This window comes from Cyprinodon variegatus, unplaced genomic scaffold, assembly GCF_000732505.1.
Source record: "Cyprinodon variegatus isolate N-32 unplaced genomic scaffold, C_variegatus-1.0 Scaffold2294, whole genome shotgun sequence".
In the NCBI taxonomy this organism is placed as follows: domain Eukaryota; kingdom Metazoa; phylum Chordata; class Actinopteri; order Cyprinodontiformes; family Cyprinodontidae; genus Cyprinodon; species Cyprinodon variegatus.
Genome location: NW_015152747.1, coordinates 4045 through 28238, shown reverse-complemented (window position 1 = coordinate 28238; position 24194 = coordinate 4045). Strand labels below are relative to the sequence as shown.

Here is a 24194-nt window from a genome sequence, read left to right as displayed (position 1 = left end):
CTGTCTGTCCGCTTTGATATAGATTGGTTTTCACCTCCCATGTTGAGTTTCTCTCTGGGTTTTCCCGTTTTTATTCTTCTCAATGAATATATATTAATGTTCTCATCTCAAAACATTGCCACCTTCTTTCGAACCTGCTGTACTTTATGAGGTGTGATTATTCCAGATGTAATTTAAAGCTTTTAATGTGGGCAGTGAGGAGGTCAGATTAGAGTGTTATGAAGAACATTTTTCTTTTCCATGTTGTCAGCCTGACCTTAGAGCAAGAGGTTTATATCAGAGCTTTGGGTTGAAAGTTGAAGGAAATCCAATATAAACCCACAGTGATGCGACTTCTGCTATACCAGCTCTATTTGACTGTCACAGAGGACCACTGCAAGCTAATTTAGACTGGCGAAGGCTTCCTGTTCCCCTCCTCATTACATGCTATCTAGTTCAGCTTGTTTACCTCAGACAGCCATCAGAGTAGAGACGATGCTTTGATTTACTCGTTGCTCTCTCTTTGTGTCACTTTTTCCATTCCTCCTTTCATTTATGTGTTCTTACAGGCGTAATCATTTGGGTTGTATTCATTACTCAGTATTAAGCAATTCAAATCAGCACAAAGAAATAAATAATCAGGGTTTCTGCGGGTCATTAAAAATCATTAAGTCATTTTATTATTATTTTTTTAAATTAATGCCTTAATTGGCATCAAATTTTATTAAATGTGATTATCATGGCATTTAAAATGCTTATATATATATATATAAAAAAGTCAGATATATCAGATTTAACTGGTTCCGCGTGGAACTACTCCTGGTTGATCCTAAAGCCATATGTTCGGAACAGAAGCTCGCGGCACAGAAAAAGCAAGAGAATGGGAAAATGCAAATTTTAACATAGATGGCTGGAAAACGAGAAATTCGGGACATGGCTGCAGCCTGTCGATGGTAAATATTACGAAGGATTTGGCCGTGTATATCATTAAAAAGCATTAAATTAGAGTTCCTCCTGTATAAACCCTGATGAATTGTGTGGTCCAAAAGAACAATATAGGGTGGTTCATAATTCTCAACATTTTTGCATTACATATTATAGTGATTCCTAAACTATTGCTCTGGGTTCCCCTTTGGTTTACAAAAAGTTTTCATGCCCCTAAATTATCTCATCCCCACCCCAGCTGCTACCTTTTCAACAGTTCAACATAAAAAAGTCAACCACAGTAGAATACATATTGCAATGAAATAAATCAATAAACCTCTTTTTAAATTACAAAACTGACACATTTAAAGTCTAACAGTTTGTAGAAATCCAATAATTACTTTAAAATTCTATCATTTTTAATTTTATATGCTGATTTATCATACGATTATATGTGGTTTGTATAATACAGTACTTAGTCCAAACCACACCAACGTTTCTAGCATGATCTCTAGTCTTTAACCCCATGTTTTGTTGAATGCTGATTTAATTCCTTACATTTTTGGGGTCAAAATGAACTGTATTTTGCATTACATAAATAAAAAAATAATATATTGTTAAACACATATCCTACTGTAACATGAAGATATGATGTTATGTATCAACAGGCTAGACATGGTTATAAAGCTTTTGATACCCTTCAATTTAAACTAAGGGAATTTGTGTTACATAAAAGTAGCCAAAGAATAGTCCTTTTAGAAAAGCCACAACTGATTATTTTATTTACCCCAAATTATCATCACGAATCGGTCCCAAGTAGTGCTGAATAAGATCTAAACTAGTTTGGCATAGCTCCAGACAACCCTACCAATTTTAAAATTCTTTAAATCAGTTATGAAGAACTAAATTACAGCATGCAGACTCTACTTACAATTTCAGAGACGTTGATTCACTGCATATTTAGGGGGCTTTATGTAAAAAGCATTACTTTTTATCTGCTTCTGTTTGTTGTTAATTGCTTAGAAGATAGTAGGGTGCCATGGGGGAGACTCTAATGTCCTTCACAGGTTACTGACAATGAGAAGTGTAAACTTGCTACGCTACTGCAGATGCTTCTGCTGGTAGTAGTCTGTGTAGTGATGTATTCATTTGAGTTCTTTTTTTCCCTTTGTTGACAGAAACCTATGAAGACTTTGATTCTCGAGTTATTGAGGTGAGTCTTTTTCATTGTACTGAAAAGATTACAAACTTAAACAGTTCTTGTTTATGCAGAAAAAGTCTACATACTTTCTCATTTTAACTGTCACAAACTTGGTGAAGTGGTTTAAGTTTTAAACTGTGATGCTGGTTTGGAATCCAGGTTTTGTCAGCATAAGACTTTGACAAGTCTTTAAGCAATCTGTAATGCCTGGATATGGTGAACCCTGATTATTAGAGCAAGGGAAATAAGCTGTGTTGAATTGTTTTGGTGTAGTAGCCAACGGTGGCCCTGAAGGGTCAAACCTAATACAAAAGCCACAACACAAAACAATGCCGCAACGCAAAACAACAGCCATAACACAAAAGACAACAGCCACAGCACAAAACACCACCCACAACACAACAACAGCTACAACACAACCAACGCCGCAACAAAAACAAAAAAAACAGCCAAAAAACGGCAGCCGCAACGCAAAAAGCAACATCCAAAATCAGCAGCTGCAACACAAAAGAACAACACCCACAACACAACAACAGCTGCAACACAACCAATGCCGCAACACAAAAGAACAACACCCACAACACGCAGTTGCGCATGTGCAAATGAGCTGATGGTACAGATTGTGCTACTGGTATGGATCGGGTAGTGACAGTACTGCTGCCACCAGATTTTAAGATCACTTTTGGCGATTGTTGTGTTGTGGTGTTTGGTGTGTTATGTTGTGGTTGTTTTGTTATGTGATGGATGACCTTCAGGGCCACCATTAATGACTGGGACAAAGTCCCTCCTTGCACTGGAGCACACACTTTCTTCAGGGCCAGGGTAGGAAGATTCACTTTATCAGAAAAAAAATCAGTCGATTTCCTCATATCTCTTTCTCTGGAAGCAAAGAAAGTCAGATTCAATTTTTCAGGTCCTCTTTTTTTTTTTCAAGCTGTCATTTAAATGGGATAAAACTATGTGTTTAGGGATTTAGAGTTTTTCCCAGTGTATTCTTCTTAATGTTTCAGTCATTGATGTTGAATGTAACAGGCTTTTTGTTTACCAATTATAAGGTAAATCATATTGAATTAAAAATATTTCAGATAAAGCTTTTACATTTGAAGGCTTTAACTGCAGTGTCTCATGATGTAAAAAGAGAAAATCTTAGCTTTATGGACAGAGTTGGACGAGCTTTTGTGTGGGTCTCTAAAAGTAGAAAAATTGGTAAAGAGGTCACAGCTTCGTTCAGGTTCACAGTGTAAAGAAAGCAGCACATCTCACAACAAAGACTCTCTTTTCTGTTTTCTCTTCTTCTATAAAGGACATCAATACTTTTAAGAAAGGCATTTTCAGTAGGTAACTTTTTAGAGTAAAAGTTTGTATTGAAAAAGAGAATATGATGCTTTAGAAAACGTTGGCTCAGTTCTTTCTATCATAAAACTTCTATATTGTACCTCTAAGGTATTACACTACAGTCATGGCCAAAAGTTTTGAGAATGATTCAAATGTTAAGATTTACAAAGTCTACTGCTTGAGTTTTTATAACGGCAATTTGCATATACTCCAGAATGTTGAAAAGAGTGATCAGCATAACAGCAATTAATTGCAAAGTCAATATTTGCCTAGAAAATGAACTTTATCCCCCAAAACATATTTCCACGTCATTGCAGCCCTGCCTTAAAAGGACCAGCTAACATTGTTTCAGTAATTGCTCCATTAACACAGGTGTGGGTGGTGATGAGGACAGGGCTGGAGATCAATCTGTCATGATTCAGTAAGAATGACACTACTGGACACTTTAAAAAGAGGCTGGTGCTTGGCATCATTGTTTCTCTTCTGTGAACCGTGGTTATCTCTAAAAAAAAACGTGCAGTCATCATTGCACAGCACAAAAATGGCCTAACAGGAAAGAGATTCGCAGCTAGAAAGAGTGCACCTCAGTCAACAATCTATCGCATCATCAAGAACTTCAAGGAGAGAGGTTCCATTGTTGCTAAAAAAGGCTCCAGGGCGCCCAAGAAAGACCAGCAAGCGCCAGGACCTTCTCTTAAAAGTGTTTCAGCTGCGGGATGGGGCTACCAGCAGTGCAGAGCTTGCTCAGGAATGGCAGCAGGCAGGTGTGAGTGCATCTGCATGCACTGTGAGGCAGAGACTCTTTGAGCAAGTCCTGGTCTCAAGCAGGGCAGCACTTCTCTCCAGGTAAAACATCAGGGACAGACTGATATTCTGCAAAAGGTACATGGAGTGGACTGCTGAGGACTGGGGTAAAGTCATTTTCTCTGATGAATCCCCTTTCCGATTGTTTGGGACATCCGGAAAACAGCTTGTTAGGAGAAGACGAGGTGAGCGCTACCACCAGTCTTGTCTCATGCCAACTGTAAAGCATCCTGAAACCATTCATGTGTGGGGTTGCTTCTCAGCCAAGGGAGTCGGCTCTCTCACTGACTTACCTAAAAACACAGCCATGAACAAAGAATGGTACCAGAATGTCCTCCGAGAGCAACTTCTCCCAACTTCTCACTGTCCAAGAGCAGTTTGGTGATGAACAATGCCTTTTCCAGTGTGATGGAGCACCTTGTCATAAAACCTAGGAATTCTGACAAAATGCAAGCATTGATTGTGCAAGAATGGACTGCTATCAGTCAGGATTTGGTGCAGAAGTTGATTGAGAGCATGCCAGGGAGAATTGCAGAGGTCCTGAAGAAGAGGGTTCAACACTGCAAATATTGACTTGCTGCATTAACTCATTCTGTCATTAAAAGCTTTTGTTACTCATAATATGATTGCAATTGTATTTCTGTATGTGACGACAACATCTGACATACACACATGAAAAACCAGAGGGCAGCAGATCATGTGAAAATATAATATTTGTGTCATTCTAAATACTTTTGGCCATGGCTGTAGTAGAGGTAATGGTAGCTCACATTTTAGCCTTTTTTTTTTAATTTACTCTGTTTGAATTCTTCACTTCTGAGATAGGGTAAATAAATTATGTGAACAAGTATGATGAATTTATATATTTCTCTCATCTTGCTCTATCACCCAGGGTGTTATTAAAATTGACCATTTTGACCAGCAAACAATACATTTCATTGTTCTTGGAGATGTTTTAATTGGTATGATTTAGAATATTTTTTAGATATATTTTAATTGGCAAATAACAATGTACCTTTCCATATTGGAGACAATTTTGAAGAAAAATGTACTTTAAAATAAAAATAAAATTATTATTTTCTTAGATAATTAAGAGGTTTTTTTAGCATCTCTCAGACTAACATTGTTTTGCCATATTTACCTTAGCTAAGTAACAAAAAACTCTTTATGGCTTTACTTTGTTACTTCAACAGAATAATGCAGTATTTAATTTGTAAAAATAATTGGAAAGTCCACAAAGCTAAATCATTGAAGAAGCAAAGCTTTTCTAGAAACATTTAGATCTAAAGACCTATTTTGTTTTTGTTTGTTTGCCTTTTTTATTTAACCAAGATCCATAGTTTTTTGCTTTTGTTTTGGACAGATTTGTTTAGACTGCTTAACTACAATTAATTGGATTAATCATGGTTAATCGATCATTCAAATATCCTCAACTAATTTAGTAATCAATTAATCATTAACTGGAGCATAGAGACTCCCAAAACCTGCATTTAGCTGACAGAGCGACCCACTTAGAGCAGTAATTATACCAAAACTGTACAAAAAATAATACATAAACATTTTGCATTTAAAATAATAAAACAATTCTCTGTCAATATGCTCTATCCAGAAAACCTGAAGTAGAAAAATTTCAGTTTCACCTGGTTTAATTTCATGAAAAGTCTTCTTTAATGAACCTTTTGTTATCTGATTATTAATGGATTAATGGAAAATCATAATCAACAAATTAATCGATTTTTAAAATAATCGTTAATTGCAGTCCTACTACAGATACTGTTCCTGACCATTTTCACATTCGTCATTATTTAGAGGCTTTTTTTATTTTTATTTTTATTGAATATTTTAGACCATGATTAACTAGCTGATTTATGATTTTGTTTTTGTCATTATTCAAATTTTTGAAACTAAGCCAAATTAAATTATGTCAATCAAAGAAAAAGAAACTTGATTAAAAAAAACATAACCCAGACAACTGTAGCCTCAAACCTCAGGCTACAACTGCATTACTCCACTCTGCACTGAATTAAAAGACTACTGCATATATGTGAATAGCATATGGATAAGTTACTCTCAACAGACATTTAATTTAGATTCTTTGTTCATCATGCAGAATTTCCCCTTAATTCAATTAGCACTGATGGGCCCTAGCGAACTAATGAGAGGAATGCCACAGGGTCACATATACACACAAAACTTCCAGCTATGCTTCTGTGCCACTCATTTACACACAATATAATGCAAGAGGATGTGATGGGACTAAGCTTTGCATTATTAATGAATGCTATACAGCTGGTTAAAATTTCTTTATATTTTATATATTTCTCTAGTATGCTTTTGTTATGCTTTTCTCAGCTGCTACATAATCAGACAATGCATACTAGTGTGTTTTACATTGACAGTCTTCTCCAGCTCTCCTGTCTACATTAATAAGAATGGTGTCACAGACATTAGACTTCCCTTTGGAAGCCGACGGACACTTTTATGGTGCCATCAGTTTCTATAAATACACCCTTCACAGTGGTTTGTGTGTGTGCCACTATAAATTTAAGCCTAATGAAATGGAAGAGGCTTACTGGAATAAAAGGCTTGTCTCCCAAGGACGATGAGGCTGCATTAGTGAGCTGGTCCAGCGGGAGAGGAGCAAGCAGGGAGGAAGAGGAATAAAAAAGGGGGACGTGAAGCAAGACAATTTAATATGAGTTTGGAAAATAAAGGCAATAAGCCACAAAGTTTAACTTTCAATTTAACTTGAACGTAAGTTGGACTTAATTAGGGCTGCACCTAGCAATTATTTAGCTAATTGATTAATCTGTCAATTATTTTTTCAATTAGTGATCGGATAGCTGAAGGTTCCTTATGAGTTTTGCAGAATGAAACCATCCATTTGTCAAGCTTATCCCTGCTGGTGCCTATCTCCAGCTGTCTACAGGTGAGAGGCGGGGTACACCCTGGACAGGTCGCCAGTCCGTCACAGGGAAACACAGTGACAAACAACCATTGACGCTCACACTCACACCTAAGGAGTATTTAGAGAAGCCAAATTACCTTACAGTCAGGTTTTTGGTCTGGTGGAGGTAGCTGGATTTCCCAGAGAGAAACCACGCATGCTCCACATGCACATGGGAAACTAAACCTTTTCAACTTGTAAGTTCTGGTAAGAGCATGTTGACAAAGAAAAATTTTTTTTTAAATCTTATTTCTTTGGTTTTGGTGTAATTACTGCTCTAAGTGGGCCGCTCTGTCACCTAAATTTATGTTTTACAGTCTCTATACTCCAGTTAATGATTAATAGATTACTAAGTTAATTAAAGATTATTTTAATAATCAATTAATCGCAATTTATCTGATTAATTGTTTCAGCCCTATACTTAATTTCCACACAAAATTATCCTTCAGTAGTTTTTAGTACTGACTGGCTCACTCTTTCTTTCTTTTTTCTGCCTCTTTCTACCAGAGGCAAAAAATGTGCATAAATCCACTTAAGTAAAATACCTTTGACAGTAATCAAAACAGGAATACATGTTAACATTCATGTTTGAATCGGGAAGCTCTGCAGCATTTGTATGTCTGTCTATAAATCTTATCAGCATTCAGTAAATAATATATGTGTCCTTATAAAAAACATTCAGTTTAGACCTTCTGTTTTGGTACATTTACCAAACTAATATAGCATTTTGAACTAATGTTGGCATTGCAGCATTCAAGCAGGCCACAGTTCTGCACAGCATGACAAGCTGTTGGTGGTCCTGATAGGTTCTTCTAACTCAGTAGGATTTTCTAGTGGATACGCTTTTATGGTATATTCTAGTACATCATGTACATGGGATTGTCTAAATTTCATAACAACTACAAAAATGTTTGTACTATGGCATTTACACAGCATAATGAAACAGATTTCTAAACCACAACGTTAAGCATTTTCATTTATAGGCTGCCTTATAATTGTATTTGAAAACTAAATGTTGTCCTCAAATTAAAACATTGACGTTCAAAATAAGTAGTTCTGTTCTAATGTAATGAGCACATATTTTAGTTTTGTTCGTATGTACTACACAACCTTTAAACATGTTTCAAGGTCTGGCATATTATTCAAATTATTATGTAGTTTAATTGTATGCAATTGAATTACATTTAATTAAATATCTGATGCAATAACATTCATGTGTTAGCAACGTTTGTTTTAGTTTCCTCCAGAATATGATGGACATTTCTATTTCTGGGCAGAAATGGGCGTACACTGTGGTCTGGGAGTACAGAACTGTCCCCACAACACATACAGTTATATTTATCAGACTCTTTATTTTCACGAATTCGATACTTCTGATGCTCCACAAACAGATGATGGCTCATGAAATTGCATAGTCCATAAAAAAGCTGTCATAAAACTTCTAAGTTCTTCATACTCACCAAATAGCATTTTACTAGGTAAGACCTGGTGCTCCATGGTGCTCTCTTTTTTCCTTTCCAATGTTATACTCTGCTCTTTCTGACATGCCAACAGCTTGTCACGGCAAGCCTACATTTATGACGTCACATCAGAACTCTCGCCTGACATGACTAATTCTTAGTAATCAGTGGGTGAAATGGATGTACAGAGAACGGGCGAATTCAAACGAAGCCCCAAGTTGACCTCAATTCGGGGATGTTGCCTTATTTGGTTCTGGCCTGTACTTTTGTCACGCCCTGAAATTGACATATAGACCAACCTACTGGTTCACTGGCCCACGGGGGGTGGGTTATGAAGTGCTGAACCGCTGAATGGACCAGACCTTAGAAGAGAGCCATGAGCTGCCCGTCCTCAAATGGAGGAGGGGCTACTGTCATCGGGTCGGGTTTGGTCGCTCCGTCCCCCACTGGCTCCCTGCCCCCATCCGCCGGGGTTCCCAGAGCTTACAGCTCAGTTTGAGTGCCCGGTGTGTTTCGACTACGTGGTGTACTGTAGTCAAAAAAATCCCAGACAATTTTGAAATCCCAGCCGGACATTTTTTTAGGTATGAAAAGTAGGACGTCCACGAAAAGGAGGACGTCTGGTCAGTGGGTGCTAGTTGCTATGATGCGTCTTTGCTCAGCAGCTTCACTCGTTGTAAACCAACCAATCAGTGCACAGCTCATCTAAATATTCATGAGCATACCATAAAGGAATAAAACCTGTCGTTTCATTCTAGGGCTTTTAACCAGGCTTGCATTAGGGCGCATAGAACAGCAAATATGTCATTTTCAGCCCAACCAATGTTACACACCCTATTCAGAGACCTTAAGGACCAGCACCAGATATCCTATAGAATCATTCTATGACCCCTTTAAAAGTAGGTCTTTGTGGATTGCCAGGCTGGTGCAGCATGATCCCAAAATCAGAGCCTTCATGTTACATTCGGAGAGCTTGAACTTGTTTTTCTTTTGCACATTGAGTAAAGTAATAATAACAATATGAGTATTTCTCCAGCTGGCCCACTACCTTATCAGTAAATATGATGCCAGTGGTTGTCTTTGACAGTGTGAAAAGAACTGCAGTTTGCTGTAGGTTGGAAAGATTTATTATATTTTACTCCAATGGGGGAACAGAGCATATCAGAACCGGTTAAGAGCCTAGGTTGTACTTTTTGTATTAGAAAAGTTTTCTGTTTGCCTTTTTTTTTTTTTTTCTCCTAAAAGCTTAAAGAGAAACAGGCTGTGATAGAAACTGCAACCACACAGCAAAGGGTAATCCAATAATTGGATGCCTTCCATCAGTGCATTTAGTAAAAAAAGAAAAAAAAAATTAATAAGTACCCTTAATGCCATACAAATACATGAAAGAAAAAATTCAATGTTTTTATAGCGATCTATCTACAGATCAATAATAGTCATTAATCACTAGTAATGAATATTATATATAATTTTATTGTTTTGAAACTGAAAAGAGCAAAGCCATTTCCAACTCATATCTACATGAGTCAAATTCAGTTTGTCTTAAAGTCTCTAATATTAACATCAAATGGTGTTAACATGGAAAAGAAAAAAATTAATGAAATTTAAGGTATAAAATAAAACAATCTTTAAAAGCAAACAAAAAAAAACCCAAAGAAGCGATGACTCTGATTTAAGATTTCATTAAGCTTAGGTTTTTTGTAAATATATTACTTCTCAGCATAAATATATTGTGGAGGACTTTCCCGCATTTTTTAAAAGACTCCACTTTAAGAAAAAATTTGCATGCGAGAGCATGCACGAGCCAATTTCTCCTCATGCACGCTCCTTTTAATAGCTGCTGTTCTCATAGCCAATACATGCTTACTGAGCCCGAACATCAGCCCTAACCCCTAAATCCCTTAATTGCTTTATAAAGTGGGGACTATATAGTGGACTTTATTGTGGTCACGGAACTCGTCCTCCATTGTACGGTGCTTGCGCCATCTTTGTTATTATTCCGCTGTTTGGTAGGGACAGTGGGCCGCTGTGACAGCAAATCCCATAATGCTTTGTGAGGGGAGCTCACTGCGCAAAACATTACAGGATATATCTACCTCTTTTGAGGCCTTTCTTCTCATACACTTCGCGGACACTTTTTATCTTACGACCCTCTGCCATTTTCACAGAACAGCAGTAAGAAAGGTGAGCTTCAATGACTGGCTGAAACCGTAGCTCACCACTTATAAGCCTGAAAGTGCACATGCGCAGATAAAGATGGCAAACGGGATGAGCACATAGGACAGCCTTACATAAACGTATCAGAATGATTGACAGTTAGAAAGACTACTTATTTAGATGATCCACCCAGAAATAAAAGATCTTCCTCTATACTTTAAGCCTGGTTGTAACAAAGTTCTGCCATTTTAGCCATATTATTTTAGGTGTGAAAAAAGCTAAGCCACAGGTGATTTTTTATTAAACTTGGGAGTGGATGAATTTAAAACAGCTTGGCAAAGGAAATGTTAGGAAACCCAATAGTCTTCTTCAGTTCTAGCTGATGGTGGGAAACACTGATATTAATATACTGTAGGTGTAATTAGAGTTGTAGTTGGAACTGTAAAAGTTTAAATGCACATCAATGCAAAGGTTTTTGACGACATTTAAAAGCATGATTAAAACATACTTTGATACCTCTCAGACCTCATGTGAGCTGTAATTTGAATGTTATTTTGTTTTCCGCTCAAGCGGTTTCTGCTGATCCTTAAAAGGTCAGGAGACAGCTCTACTCTCTGTGATCACCTGTCTACCTCTAACTATGTGTGCTTGAAGAGATTGAACAAACAAACAAAACAAACCTTTGGATTTTATTTTACTGCTGTAGACAACAAAAACAGCAAAGCTTGAATTCAAATGTGGTTTTCCGCTACAGAGACGACACTAAACTTCTTTGAACAAATAAAGTTTAAAATTACTAAACATAAAAGCAATGTTGGGCTCTCTTTATTCTTATTGCAACATTGCCAGACATGACACTGTAAAAATAAATTGAATAAATAAATTTAAAAAAACATAAAAGCAATGACAACATGAGAGGCAATCCCATGTTTAGCGTCCAAAAAGAAAAGGCTGGAGAAAAAATGACGGACACAGATGGTGGAACATATCATGCATTGCACTGTGCTGTATTAAACCCTCCCTGGAAGATGTCTATATATTTAATTGAAATCTTCTGTCTATAAAGAAGATGTGTAGGGGCAATTTATTTATTACGTGGTTTCTCCAGATAAAACTTGTCCTGTGAAACTGTTTATTCTAGTAGTGCTTTATAGGATGATTTCTTGTGCTGTATTATACTCTCCAAAGTTGTATTTATACATTGTATTTGTTTCCTACTTTTAATCCCTCAAAAATATCTGTTGCCTTAATTTTCCCGTATGATTTTAATTTGTCCTATTTATTGCAGCTGTTCAAAGCATTGATATTGAGAAGTCATTTCTAAAGTAAAATAAAAAATGAAAAGTTTATACAGTAGATGGTTCCCATGACATCAAGTCTGCTTTACTTCAGCACAATAGCAACATTGTTGTAGTGCAAAGAACCACAATGGTTGTGTATTGGGTTCAGGGGTGTACAAACAACAATCAATAAATGGTAAAGAAAAGTTTCTATTACAAACCAATGAGAGTAAGCATCGAGCATAGACGAGTGTTGTTGGCTGATGTAAAGAGAAAATGGAAACTTTCTGGACATAGATTGGCCGTCTTCACTTTATCAGTCGTAAGGACATTTTCAGATGTCTTAAAATAGCTGATGGATAAGATAAGATATAAAAAAAAATTTAATGCAACATCAATGTAAACAATGGAAAGTAGAACATAAACACCTTGTTATTACTAAGTACACACATTTCTGTAAAAACATCCAGGTCATGTGAATTTTACAATATTTCCCATTTCTGGACAGTAAATGAAGACCATATATGCATAAAAATTGATGTAAGAAAATTACTTTCAGAGATAAGCAACCCCCTTTACTTAGCCCACATATTGAATTTGTCCACTTAATGCAGATCTATACTATTAAAAGCTATATGTATCTCATTTCCTTTAAAGACCACATCATCTTGCCTGTTTCTGCAATCCATAAAAACAAATTCAATAAAATATCCCTTTTATAAAGCTTCTAATACTGTTCCCATGTCAGGCAATCCATTGGTATCCTGCCAACATGTAGCCTTTCTGAGTCACTTTCTTCCATTTCCAGCCTTGTGGTAACTATGTTTTGTTCATTTCTACATGGGGACCACCACACAGTATTTGTGCCCAGGGCCTCCAAATAGCTAGCGCTGTCCCTGATCTTATCTTGTGTTTAAAAATATGTCACAGGCATCTTTGCCTCTAGCAAATTTTCACAAAACCCCATGTTTCCTATTCTGATGTCCTAATGCTAACTTACAGAGTCAGACCTTTGTTTCCTTGTGTAGTGAAGATCTACTAAGAGTGCTGCTGTTATTGGTCAACTCTGCTCCAGCTCATTTGGGTCCTTTTGGAGCATGGTGAACTTCACAGCTATGATCATAGTTATCCTCAATTTTTCATCATTCTTTCTTAACACCTACAGCCACATGAATGTATGCATGACAGGCATTTTGTTCCAAAGCAGTGAGTTTCTTTTTTTAATCAATAAACCAGCTACAAGCTGTGAACTGCAGAGAAGATAGAGGAGAGGATATGGGTAGAAGTCCCAGTTTGCACTGCACACAGGAAAAAGACCTTAAGACCATCCATTTTCTGGCTATTTTCTTTTGGTTGCATAGAATACACCCAGAGTAAATGATTATATAAAGAGAAACACAGGTGTTATAGCAGAGTTAGATTTAACTTATAAACATCATCATAACAAATCCACCTAATTGATTTATCAAACTTTGATTTTTAATTCTTAAATATAAATCCTTTTTAGAATTAAGTCCCTCTTTAACTTAAGGTACATTTTACTTTTCCAATTCAAGTAATTACTAATTATTATCATCACGTTTAGGCTTTGGTACCAGACTATTGCGTGGTCTTTTAAGAGTGCAGCTGTGATGACAAAGCTTCGATCATGCTAAATATTTTATAGGAAATAAACTGCTAGCACACAGAGAGATGGTTTAAGACAAAAAATTTTGCAGAACAGTGTACAATTGGTTTATAAGTAAAACATAGCAAACATCAGCTTTTAAGAAGAAAAAATGCATGTCTGGCACTCTAACAAAGTAGTTTGTTTAAAATGAAAAGAAGGAATGACAGAGTTAAAGTGAAACAAGATCAAAGTGATGTTCATGGCCTCGCTCCAGGTACAGCAGCCTCTTGGACAGGATTCAGTGGTTTCATTAACGGAGATGGAGCCTCGTCAGTGACAGCACAGGGCTTTTTTCTTTTTTTTTCTTCTATGTTTTTCCCTCCCCTCCTGAAGTGAAGAACCTTGGAAGTTTTGCTGCAAGTGAACATCCAGCTGGTAGTACAACTAAAACTTTAACTAAACTTTTAGATAAGATGTGTGCTTTCTCATCTCTTGGGGGGAAATTACATAAAAGTTGCAACAATAAAAATTAAACAATAATAATGTAAAATCTAGCTCTAAAGCTCTTAAGTCGTTCTCTGCATATCAAACAGTAATGTCAGATTTAATAACTGTAATTTTCATACTGTGTTTTGTCATTTAAATCCTCATCTTAATGTTTGCATTGTATGGAGCGTGAGATTGTTTTGTTTATTATTTGTACTGCTTTTTTTTTTTTAGAGCGAAATTGTAACATAGTTTGCTCGGACAACATAAATATTGCCTGAGATTTTTTAACATCCTTACTGTATTTGATATTTTAGGTTTCCAAAAAAACAATACAAACTATAGAAAATTGACATTAAAAACGTTCTAGAAACACTTACTTTATAGTTCTTTAAAAACAAATTATAAATAGAATAAAGTATCTTGCTTACTGCTTATTTAGGGTGCTACTTCATGTAAACTTGTGTTACAGTTAAAATCCCTTAACGTTTGCAAAGGTGAGAAAAACATACATGGTTTGCTGGAAGGACAATGCAACTGTAAAGTTGACATCTTTGTCAGATTCTTTGTGATTTCATATTGCCTTCGGTTCCACGTGCTGAGATCATCACTCCCCCGCACCCCAACTTATAGACAGATACAGACAGACAGGGAGACACGACTCAACAGATTGAGGGAAAATAAGCAAATAGGCAGTAGCGAGAGCAAGATAGAAACATCCTCCCACCGGCGTTCTGTCGCTCATCCGACTAAGGAAGAAAAAAAAAGAAAGAAAAAAGCATTGCCCATCTGCTCTGCTGCAAAAGCTCCACCATGGCTATGCGTTCTCACCTACAGTGACAACTGCATCCAGGAGCTCCTCATCATCTTCACAGACGTCAGCAATTTTAGCCTAGAGCAACACAGAAACATGAGAACTAATAACTTGATGTAATCTGATTTGCAAGATGTGTGTGAAACACCATCTGTGCAGAAACCTTGCCATTTCTTTATCCTAGACTCCAAACAAAACAGGATGTGACAAAAGCTCATAACAACCCGTATGTATCAAACAATCACAAATTCCTGTTTGATATTATGACCAAAGCATCATATAATTGTGCCTTTTTTGTTTTTTCAACCATGAAAGTAGAAACATTGGATTGTTGCAGGAATGTTTCGGTGTGTGCTGCTGCCCTGACCCCAATCCTCCTTCAATGGCCCTTTGGTTAAATTATAAACCATTCACTGAAATATTATTGTTGCATAACTGGTGATGCTGAAGGCTAAGCTAGACTTTGGATAGCCTTCAGATGAAATGCAGCACAGCCCTGTCACTTGTTCTCTCTGTTGAGCATGAACACACCAGAGCAAGTTGCAATTTGTGGCTAACATGCTTAAAATCGCTTGGTGCTATATGTTAAAGCTGCTCAATTAAAAAAAAAAAAAGAAAATACACCGGAAAGCATAAATGTACTTTTAGGTTTTATAGGACTTTAACTCTTTGAAGCCCTTTTTTTTTTTTTTTTAAGCAGTGTCTTTAATAGTTTGTTTTATCTTTAACAAACCAGGGATAGCCTTATCGTTTGAGATTACTTTTGCCTACAGTCTGATATTATCAAGGTTTGCAGCTGCTTTCGCTTAAAGATTTCTTTCCTGCTGTCAGAAGTAACAACAGATCAGAAAATCATGACATTTCGTCTTTCTCAGTGGTAAAATAAAATATGGTGTCATTTTTTCTAATTAGACTTCCTTTCATTAATGGGATTGCTTAAAGTTGCCAGTGACAGAGGCTTCAGTTGTAAGCATTCCTTTGGAACTGCACATCATTTTAGACGTATTTTTGCTATAGGCAAGGTGTATTAATGTGTCACAGAAATGGAACTATGCTTTATCTACTTGACCTGTCACAAATAGTTTGCTCTAAAGGGTCAAAAGGGAAGATGGCTCAGACCATATAACCACCGCAGATCATGTAACAAAATGTAATCCACCCTGACCTCAGAGTCAAGGTTACAGAGAACTGTGAGCAATGACTTTAAAGTAATGACGCGAAGTCAAATGTATAAAAATTCAATTAATTAGTTCATTATAACGTCTTCAAATGTATATTCAAATCAGCGCCCTAATCTTCCTAATGAACTCAGTTTAATAAGCTAATTTGTCTAATGGACTGTGTTTTATGTACCACTCCGATAAGGAGCAGCTCAGTTGGGAAACCATAACCCAGCATTCCGTCTCACTTTGGGTTTCTGTACAGGTGTGTGTGTTTTCAGTTTGTGTCATACTTCATGCTGTTTCCCTGGGAGTCAGCATTATGGCTGTGTGTCATCAAGGCACCGTGCAAACTCATCATTTCGCACATCATGCACTTTTATTCCCCCCCCCCATCACGTTTATTTGGAAAACGCTTCTGTATATTTGGCTGTACATTCATCCCGTTGAAGGTTATTGGCTCAGAATAAAATACCTTTCACCATAAACATAGTTTTTAGGCATCTTCTTCTTTTTTAAATTTGTTTCATATGTTGGGGCTATGTTCTACTGCATTGTTTATTTCCCATTTCAGATTAAATCAAGTTTCTTACTTAATCTTAAATGAATTTTCCTTCTCTACTTGTCGGTTGTTTTGCTAGTTTTTTGATTATGTCTCCCTTTCCTCAAGTTTCTCATAATCCTTTGTATCCTTCCGTTTGTCCTTCAGCTCTCCTCTGCAAAGCTTCTTTAACATTTCTTCCTTTTTCATACCATTTTATTTTTTCTCCTATATCAACGCTGCCCCCTAGTGTTTTCAACATAATATTCCAGAACATATCGGTTACACCAGAAAATGTGTTGTTTTCTAACTCATTCATAAAATTGACCGACTTGATGGCAAACACACACTAAACACACACACTAAACATCAGTTAACAATCATTAAAGTAAGTTCATTTTTTATCTCACTGACTAAAAATTGTATTGATAGGATTAAGAAGGATGCACTTTATTAATTTATTTATAAAATAAATTCTAACATATTGAATATTAATGGATCTAAAATTCCAATTGCAACTTTCTTCTAATTTTAATGACTATTTTGACTGTTAAATAGCTAAAAAATTGCTTACAACTAGAGAAATACCTTCAGGGTTGTGAGAATTGGTTCCTGTAAATGTCCAAGATCTGCATCTGCAAAGTCCTTTTTAAATGTCAACATGATGCAATAAACTATCCTCTCCTAACTTTTTTCAGACAGTTTTTAACAAATAAATCTTTAAAGGCTTTCTGTTTTCATGTTACCTATTATTCTTGAATTTCAGGTTAAGAGTGTATTCAACATGACGGCGAAGGAGGGAAGGAAGAGGTCCATCAGCTGTTTGGTTGCTGTAGGAAACGGCAACGGAGTGGCAGGTTTGAATCATTGAATCTTCAAACTGATAAAGTTGGTCAGGTGTGGAATTTTTTTTTATATATAGAGAATGTTGATCAGATTTTGTATTCTGTTAACTTTGAACAATATTTGGTTGAAAATATGAAAGAAATATGGTGAATAATGGAAATGATTTGATAAGATTATCTGTTATCCTGACAGTAAACGGATGAATGTCCTGTCTTAGTACTGAAGTGTGTTTCTATTCTTTTACCACAAAAAAAGCTTTTAGAGAAGAGAAGGAAACCAATTGGTAAAATTGACTTTCCTCTCTGTCCCATTAGGGTTCGCTTTGGGTAAAGCAGCAGACAGAAATGCAGCTCTGAGGAAGGTAAGAACAAAAAACATTAGATTTAGGTTCCTTTTTCAAACGTTTTTCTCTTAAAGTTTGAACTTTAATGTAGCATTCTAATGAATTCTAACCAAGTGAAAAACACTGCTAAAAAATAATGATGCAACTGATTTGAATCAGTCAGCCAATGTTGAGAATGTAAGGTTGTTATTCAAAACTTTATTTGCTTAATCATCAGTTTTTTGAAATTATTGTAACAAACTTTTTTCCCTTTCTGTCACGCATCTTTAATTTGCAGGCCAAGAACCGAGCCAAACGGCATTTGTACCACATAGAAAGATACAACGACCACACCAGTAAGTTCCTCATCATAGTAGAGCTAATTCTTTAAATCCTGCCATCTTTACACCCATATGTTGAATGGGTTATTATGCTTGTGGAACCTTTCTGAGAAACATTGTAGGGATTAAAACCTACTGCACACTTATTCACGTTTTACAACTAAAACATTGTTTGATGAGCAGACTGACATCTCAGTTGTGCAGCGCCGATGCATCCATAAGCCTGTAGCCTATTTTCCTTCATTTAATTTGTCAGAAATTCCTGCGTTGTTCAGCGGATGTGACGTCAGGCGCATTGCGGTTAAATGGGTCCGACCTTGCAAACGATTGAGGCATTATATTCAAGATTAATTTGCATTTCCATTGGTGTCAACTCTGACACCAATGGAAACTCCAGGTAAAGTGAAAAAAAGTTTTTAAAAAAAAAGTACGAGTGCGAGCAACGAAAACAAGAAGAAGAATGCTGCAGTTCTATGTTTTTACCACAGGTGGCAGTATCCTTTAAATAGTTAAATACAGGCCAGAACTGGGCTGTAAAGGGTGTGTTACCTGCTACAAAAGGATGAAATAATCAGTGTTTCTACTTCATGTGCCTACAGTCAGATCACATCACTTAAAGGGAACGTTAAAAAACTCAAGTTACTTCATTTAAAATATATTAGTTAGTGACCCTGAGTTCATTGATGTAATTAGTTGTAGTTAACTGCTGACAGATGTTGCAAGCATCCCTTCAGAACTGGCAAACATTTTCCAAATGGATTTTTGCTATAGGCAAAGAGAAAGGACCTGTTTGCCTCAGGTGATTTTCTGCACAGAGTAACACAGCCCCTAGGCTTCCAAAGTTGGTGTTTACTAACAGAACATAGAATCTGAGTTTCTCAATGATAACATATTAACAAATTTACATACCTCATCCTTAAAAATTCTTATCTCATACATTTTTTTATTTAGTAGGAAATACAGTTACATATGTTTATTTTCTCATCAAAATAAAGTCTAATTCTTGTAATCATAATTCTTCGACAAGTAATACAATAATTGCTTACCATTTATGTGATTTATCTGGAAAAACCTACACGTCTGTTTCAGAGATAAGTTCTACACATAAAGATCATGGATGAGGAAAAAAAAGGTCTCTTAAATCTGACCTCTTTCCACCCTGCACCCCAGGTTTCCTTTATTTTCCTCTTGGCTCATAATCACTCTGACTCCACTTGGCTTTCTGCTGCCTCATGAATCACCCACTCATATTCATGTAAGTGACATAATCTGAAAGATGGCTTTGTAAGCTAATGAATGGGAATCAGTATGAATTGCTTGTCCCTTCTTATGGGGAAGCTCCAGTTGGCTTCTTTTGCCGCTGCTGGAGAGCAGCATCAGAAAGATTAATGTGTGAGTCATCAGCCTCCATCACACCCACCGGAGGAGAAAGTTAGCTTCCTGATTTGGACCCGAACCAGGCAGGGTCGGAGTGTGTGTGGATAGGGATCTCTGCCCTGCTTGAGTTCAGAACATCAGTGTATTTCATTTTCTCAGGTTCAGGTTCTCTCTGTGCCGCCATCTGCATCCTGTCTCTGCTGTTAGTTCTTTTTTTATTTCACCTCTTTGTCTGAACCACCTGGCACCTGGAATTTTTAGTTTCCCTCTTTCTGCATTTGAAGCTCTGTATCTAAAGTTCCTTAAATTTAACCCAACTGATGTTTTATAACAGTATTTCCGCGGGTCATTAAAAGTCATTGAAATAATTATTTTTTAAATTAAGGCCTGAACTGGCATTAAAATTCATTAAATGTGATTATTTTGGTATTTAAAATGCTTTATTTAAAAAAATTTTTTATAAAAAATGTTTTTTAAATGATATATATATTTGCAAATATGCAAATATATCACAATCGTGATACATTTGGGTACTTTTGCAAGGTCATGGGTACTTTTGCATTAAAATAATTTTTAAGAGCATTCAAAAAGCATTAAATTAGAGTTGCTCATTACTGTATAAACTATGTATAAAGTAACATAACTGCAACAAAAGCTCTTCTGCTGAATCATTTCTTTGCAAATAATTCAATTCAATGCTGTGTAAAACTTCATTTTTTTGTAAATTTCTTAACAATTCGCTAGTTAACAAACCACAACCTTTCTTATTTTTTGTTTGTTTTTTTGTGTAAAGGACCAAGAAAGTAGTGAAGTGGATAGAAAAAGGCACATGATCATATTTTATTGCATAATAATAATAAAAAAAAAAAACTGAAAATTGTGACATTTTTATGTAGTACCCCATGGTCGATTCTTTGCAGAACAACATTTTGCATTGCTATATGTCAAAGTTTTTGTTACTTTTTTCAGCTTTACATGTGTAAAAAGTGTTTTTTTCCCAATTCCTCTTTACAAAGTAGGTCAGTCAGATAGTTGTAGGGCGACTATGAACAGCAAGTCTTTGTCCGCATTCTCATTTTGGTCTGAACTGTTCTCAAACATATAAATATGAAATCATTTCATTGTAGCTCATGCTTTGTGTTTGGTTTTTGACCCTTGACCAGGTTTTCATCTCATGATTGCTCTGTATTATATCCATCAGCCTCCCTTTCCATTATGAGAAAAGAAACCCTCCTCACAGCATGATGCTGCTAACTCTCTACAACCTGTCTGCTATGATCCTTGGTCTCCTTTTTTCACTCTTTCATTGATCAGCTGTATTCATGCTGAGATTAGATTACACTGGGTTGTAACTGTAGAGAATTCCTGGAGGTCTGCTCCAGTTAAATATTAGCTGTTTATTCCCACTATTGCCACATGCTTGGGTACAAAACATCACATTGGCATAAATTAAACTAGTTCTACTTCAACTAACAAAATATAATGTCCTATTCTTTGATTAGAATGTTATTGTAAACCCCCAAATATCAGTACTAGTTGTTTTTGTTTTATTTTTTACTTTTTTTTACTTCTTAACTGGAGTTGCCATTGGTGTCAGTTGAGCTGGATGCTTGTCGCTTCTTTTTATCAACAAAATCTTTATTTAATATAAAGCTTCAGTTGTTTGCTAAGTCAGACCCATTTAAGGACACCCTTGACATGGCGTCCGCTGAGCAGAGCAGGAACTTCCGACCCTGTTCAGGAAAATGGGCTACCGGCAGATGCATCGGCCCTGGACTACTGAGATGTCAGTCTAATCATCAATCATTATTTTCATTGTAAAGGGTAAAATAAAAATTCTTACTAATTTAATACAACTATAAATATCTTAACTAACGAAGATTCAGGCACTTCATCCCATTTTTCACGATATAATTATATTAATTTGCGAAACAGATTAACCCTAATATTTCTATTTTTTTCTTTAAATTATTTCCTTTTTAGTTTTTACATAATTTTCCATACATATCAACACACTCTTGAAAAAAAATACTTCCTCTCAAACTTTTTTTTCCATTATTTTATTCATTTCATTTATTTAAAGTGAAAAAGACAATGTTTTTTTTGTTTGTTTATGAAATCCTTTACAATTATAAATATTGATCTTAAAATATAAGTTGTTCTTCAAATGTCAGAGTTGTTGGCCAAAATAATTTTTTTCAGATGGAAAAAAGGTTACAAATGGTTCTTTGGATATGTTAATGCACTTGAATTGATGGTATTATATTCATTAATTGGATTTAATTTTCTTGTAAAATACAGAGTTAACTGTTGACTTAACGTTTGGAGCTTTAAACATAATCACTGTTAAAATTGTGCGCTAAATGGGCTACATCTAAGCAGGGCAACACAGTATATCTCACTGTTTAGCACCATCCAGTTATCAGGCTGCACAATTTGAATATTGCACGGGATATTTTAGATTGCAGTAATTGTTAATCCTAATGTCCCAGTTGTCCATTAGGTTCTAAAACACCAGTGATAATGAGGATAATGATCACTATCACTGGGGTAGATATTGAGATGAAACACATCATAGAAACCTATGGGTCCTAAAGGTTGCAAAAACATAAAAGCGTTGTGTTTGAATGGGGAATTAGGAAAAATGTGTATCTGATATCCAGATTTTAACATTAAAGAATATTTAAGTACACAATTGTTTGTTCCTTTAAAGCATCAAATTTTGCTTCACTTTAATTAACACTTGACATTAGTCATCTGTATGTAATCCACTTGGAATATAATGAAGTTTGTGGGTCTGACAAGCTGTAAAAATACTGAGTTTTAATTATCTTGCAAAGGCTTGTAAGCGGTTTAAAATAAAAAAAAATGAATGCATTCGTCAGTCGCAGCAAGACCGAATATATCCACCTGCTCATTTCTGTCTGTTTTTGGAATAAATCAGACAGATTTAGAGTGATATTTTCTGTAGTTATTTCAATCTTCCATTTACTGGGAGATAAATTGGTTCTTATTTCAGAAGAAAAAAAAAGTTCTGCCTTGATTTTCTCACTTTGTCAGATGAAGCTGGACCTCCTGTTGCTCTAACAAATGCTTGATTCCCTGGGGTGGATGAGTCATCTAAGTGAATATGAAGTTCATATTAAGCTGAACTTTTCATTTCATCACTTGTGTGGATTTGTCTGTAGAGAACTGAAAAGAATAGTTATAAACTTTATATTTTTTTCAGTCCGTCATCAATACGTCCTCATCTGCACCGCTGCATCATCCATGTGCAAAACTGAGTTCTTTGGTTCACACTGGACTACTCCAGGTTACACGAACATCAGCAAGAGCTGGATTCCAACCTGAAGCCACGCATCTGCCAGCAAAACCCACTCCTCCTTGAGGGTTAGGAAATGAGTTTAAATAAGTAATCAGCTACAGCTGCTGCAGTGAGCAGGAGAGTCTCGCGTGTGGAGGGACAGCTGCTGGGCATGTAGAGAAATATGAGCCCCAAGGAGTGGTGGAAAATAAAAAGCATAAAGCAAAGTGCCTTCAGATGGAAACAACTCAAACATGTGGAGCTAGTTAGAATTTATTGATTTGTTAATGATTTATTTTCTTCCATGTCTGATGCAGCTGTTTTGTTTCTCCACCAACAGTTTATCATGACATTGACTCCAGGTTCAAGAGGACAACTCTGCGTATGAAGAAGCAAAACGAGGGTGCGTCTGCTGCACAAGGGTTAATTTATGCCAGATATCTCACCCAGCAAATTTATATGAAATCCTTCTGTGATGTTTACCTTAGCCATCCTCAAATGACTGCAGGCTGTGCTGGAGTTTGACTGCTTGTGTTTGCAGGTTATGGTCTGCACTGCCACAGGGCAGTCATCACTCTCTGCAAGCTGATTGGCATTAAGGACATGTACTGCAAAGTAGACGGGTCAGTCAATCTCCTGAACATCACTCGGGCACTCTTCACCGGATTGGCCAATCAGGTGGGATTATGTTTGAATAGCGGCAAGAAATCTCCAGAAAAATGACATATTCCTCCTTTAACGGTCTTGCACAGGGTGGCCACTTATGCATTTTCCTAACCACTGAATAATAAGAAATACTAGTAACTCATGTTTTTAACTAGTTTTTTTTTTTGTGTCTACATCTGGAAAATAATGTATTTACTGATGCAATCAAAACAGACCAATGAGAGCAGACTCAGCCAGAGATTGAGATGCAAAACGTATAGATATTCCCTTTTTAGGTATAGAGGGTTATAACTCTTGTATGCTTTCAATGAAAACTCAGGCTAAACTATTTATGTTCGTCTAGAACAAAAGCCTTTTTTTTGCTTCCTCCATACAATGTGCTTCTAATACTCTATGTCAAGCATTTAGCATGCTGACAGAGAGTTTGCATATTTTTCACATGCAATGTGCAACTGAGCAGAATACTGATTACTGCAGTAAGCCAGTATTAGTCAGGCTCAAGTTCTCCAGAAAGGGGTAAAAAAAAAAAAACACTGGCAAACTTGCAGATCAATGAGTACAGAGACCTGAAACAGGTGAGGATCTATTGAAAAGTACCATTTCGTAGTTAATATTGTGGCATGACAAACTTTTAAAAGTTT

At 36.2% G+C, this 24194-nt stretch overlaps 1 protein-coding gene across 1 annotated transcript in view; it reads left to right on the top strand.

Annotated features, from left to right (window-relative positions):
- The window catches only part of mrps5 (mitochondrial ribosomal protein S5), a gene marked incomplete at its 5' end in the record, with an annotated part of 29364 nt that overhangs the window by 3945 nt on the left and 1225 nt on the right, over nt 1–24194 (top strand). Inside the window, 6 exons of the mRNA XM_015368958.1 lie at nt 2082–2116; nt 17464–17554; nt 17858–17904; nt 18164–18221; nt 23228–23290; nt 23429–23565. Of these exons, the coding sequence (XP_015224444.1) occupies nt 2082–2116; nt 17464–17554; nt 17858–17904; nt 18164–18221; nt 23228–23290; nt 23429–23565 (431 nt within the window). The remainder of the gene's footprint in view (nt 1–2081; nt 2117–17463; nt 17555–17857; nt 17905–18163; nt 18222–23227; nt 23291–23428; nt 23566–24194) is intronic.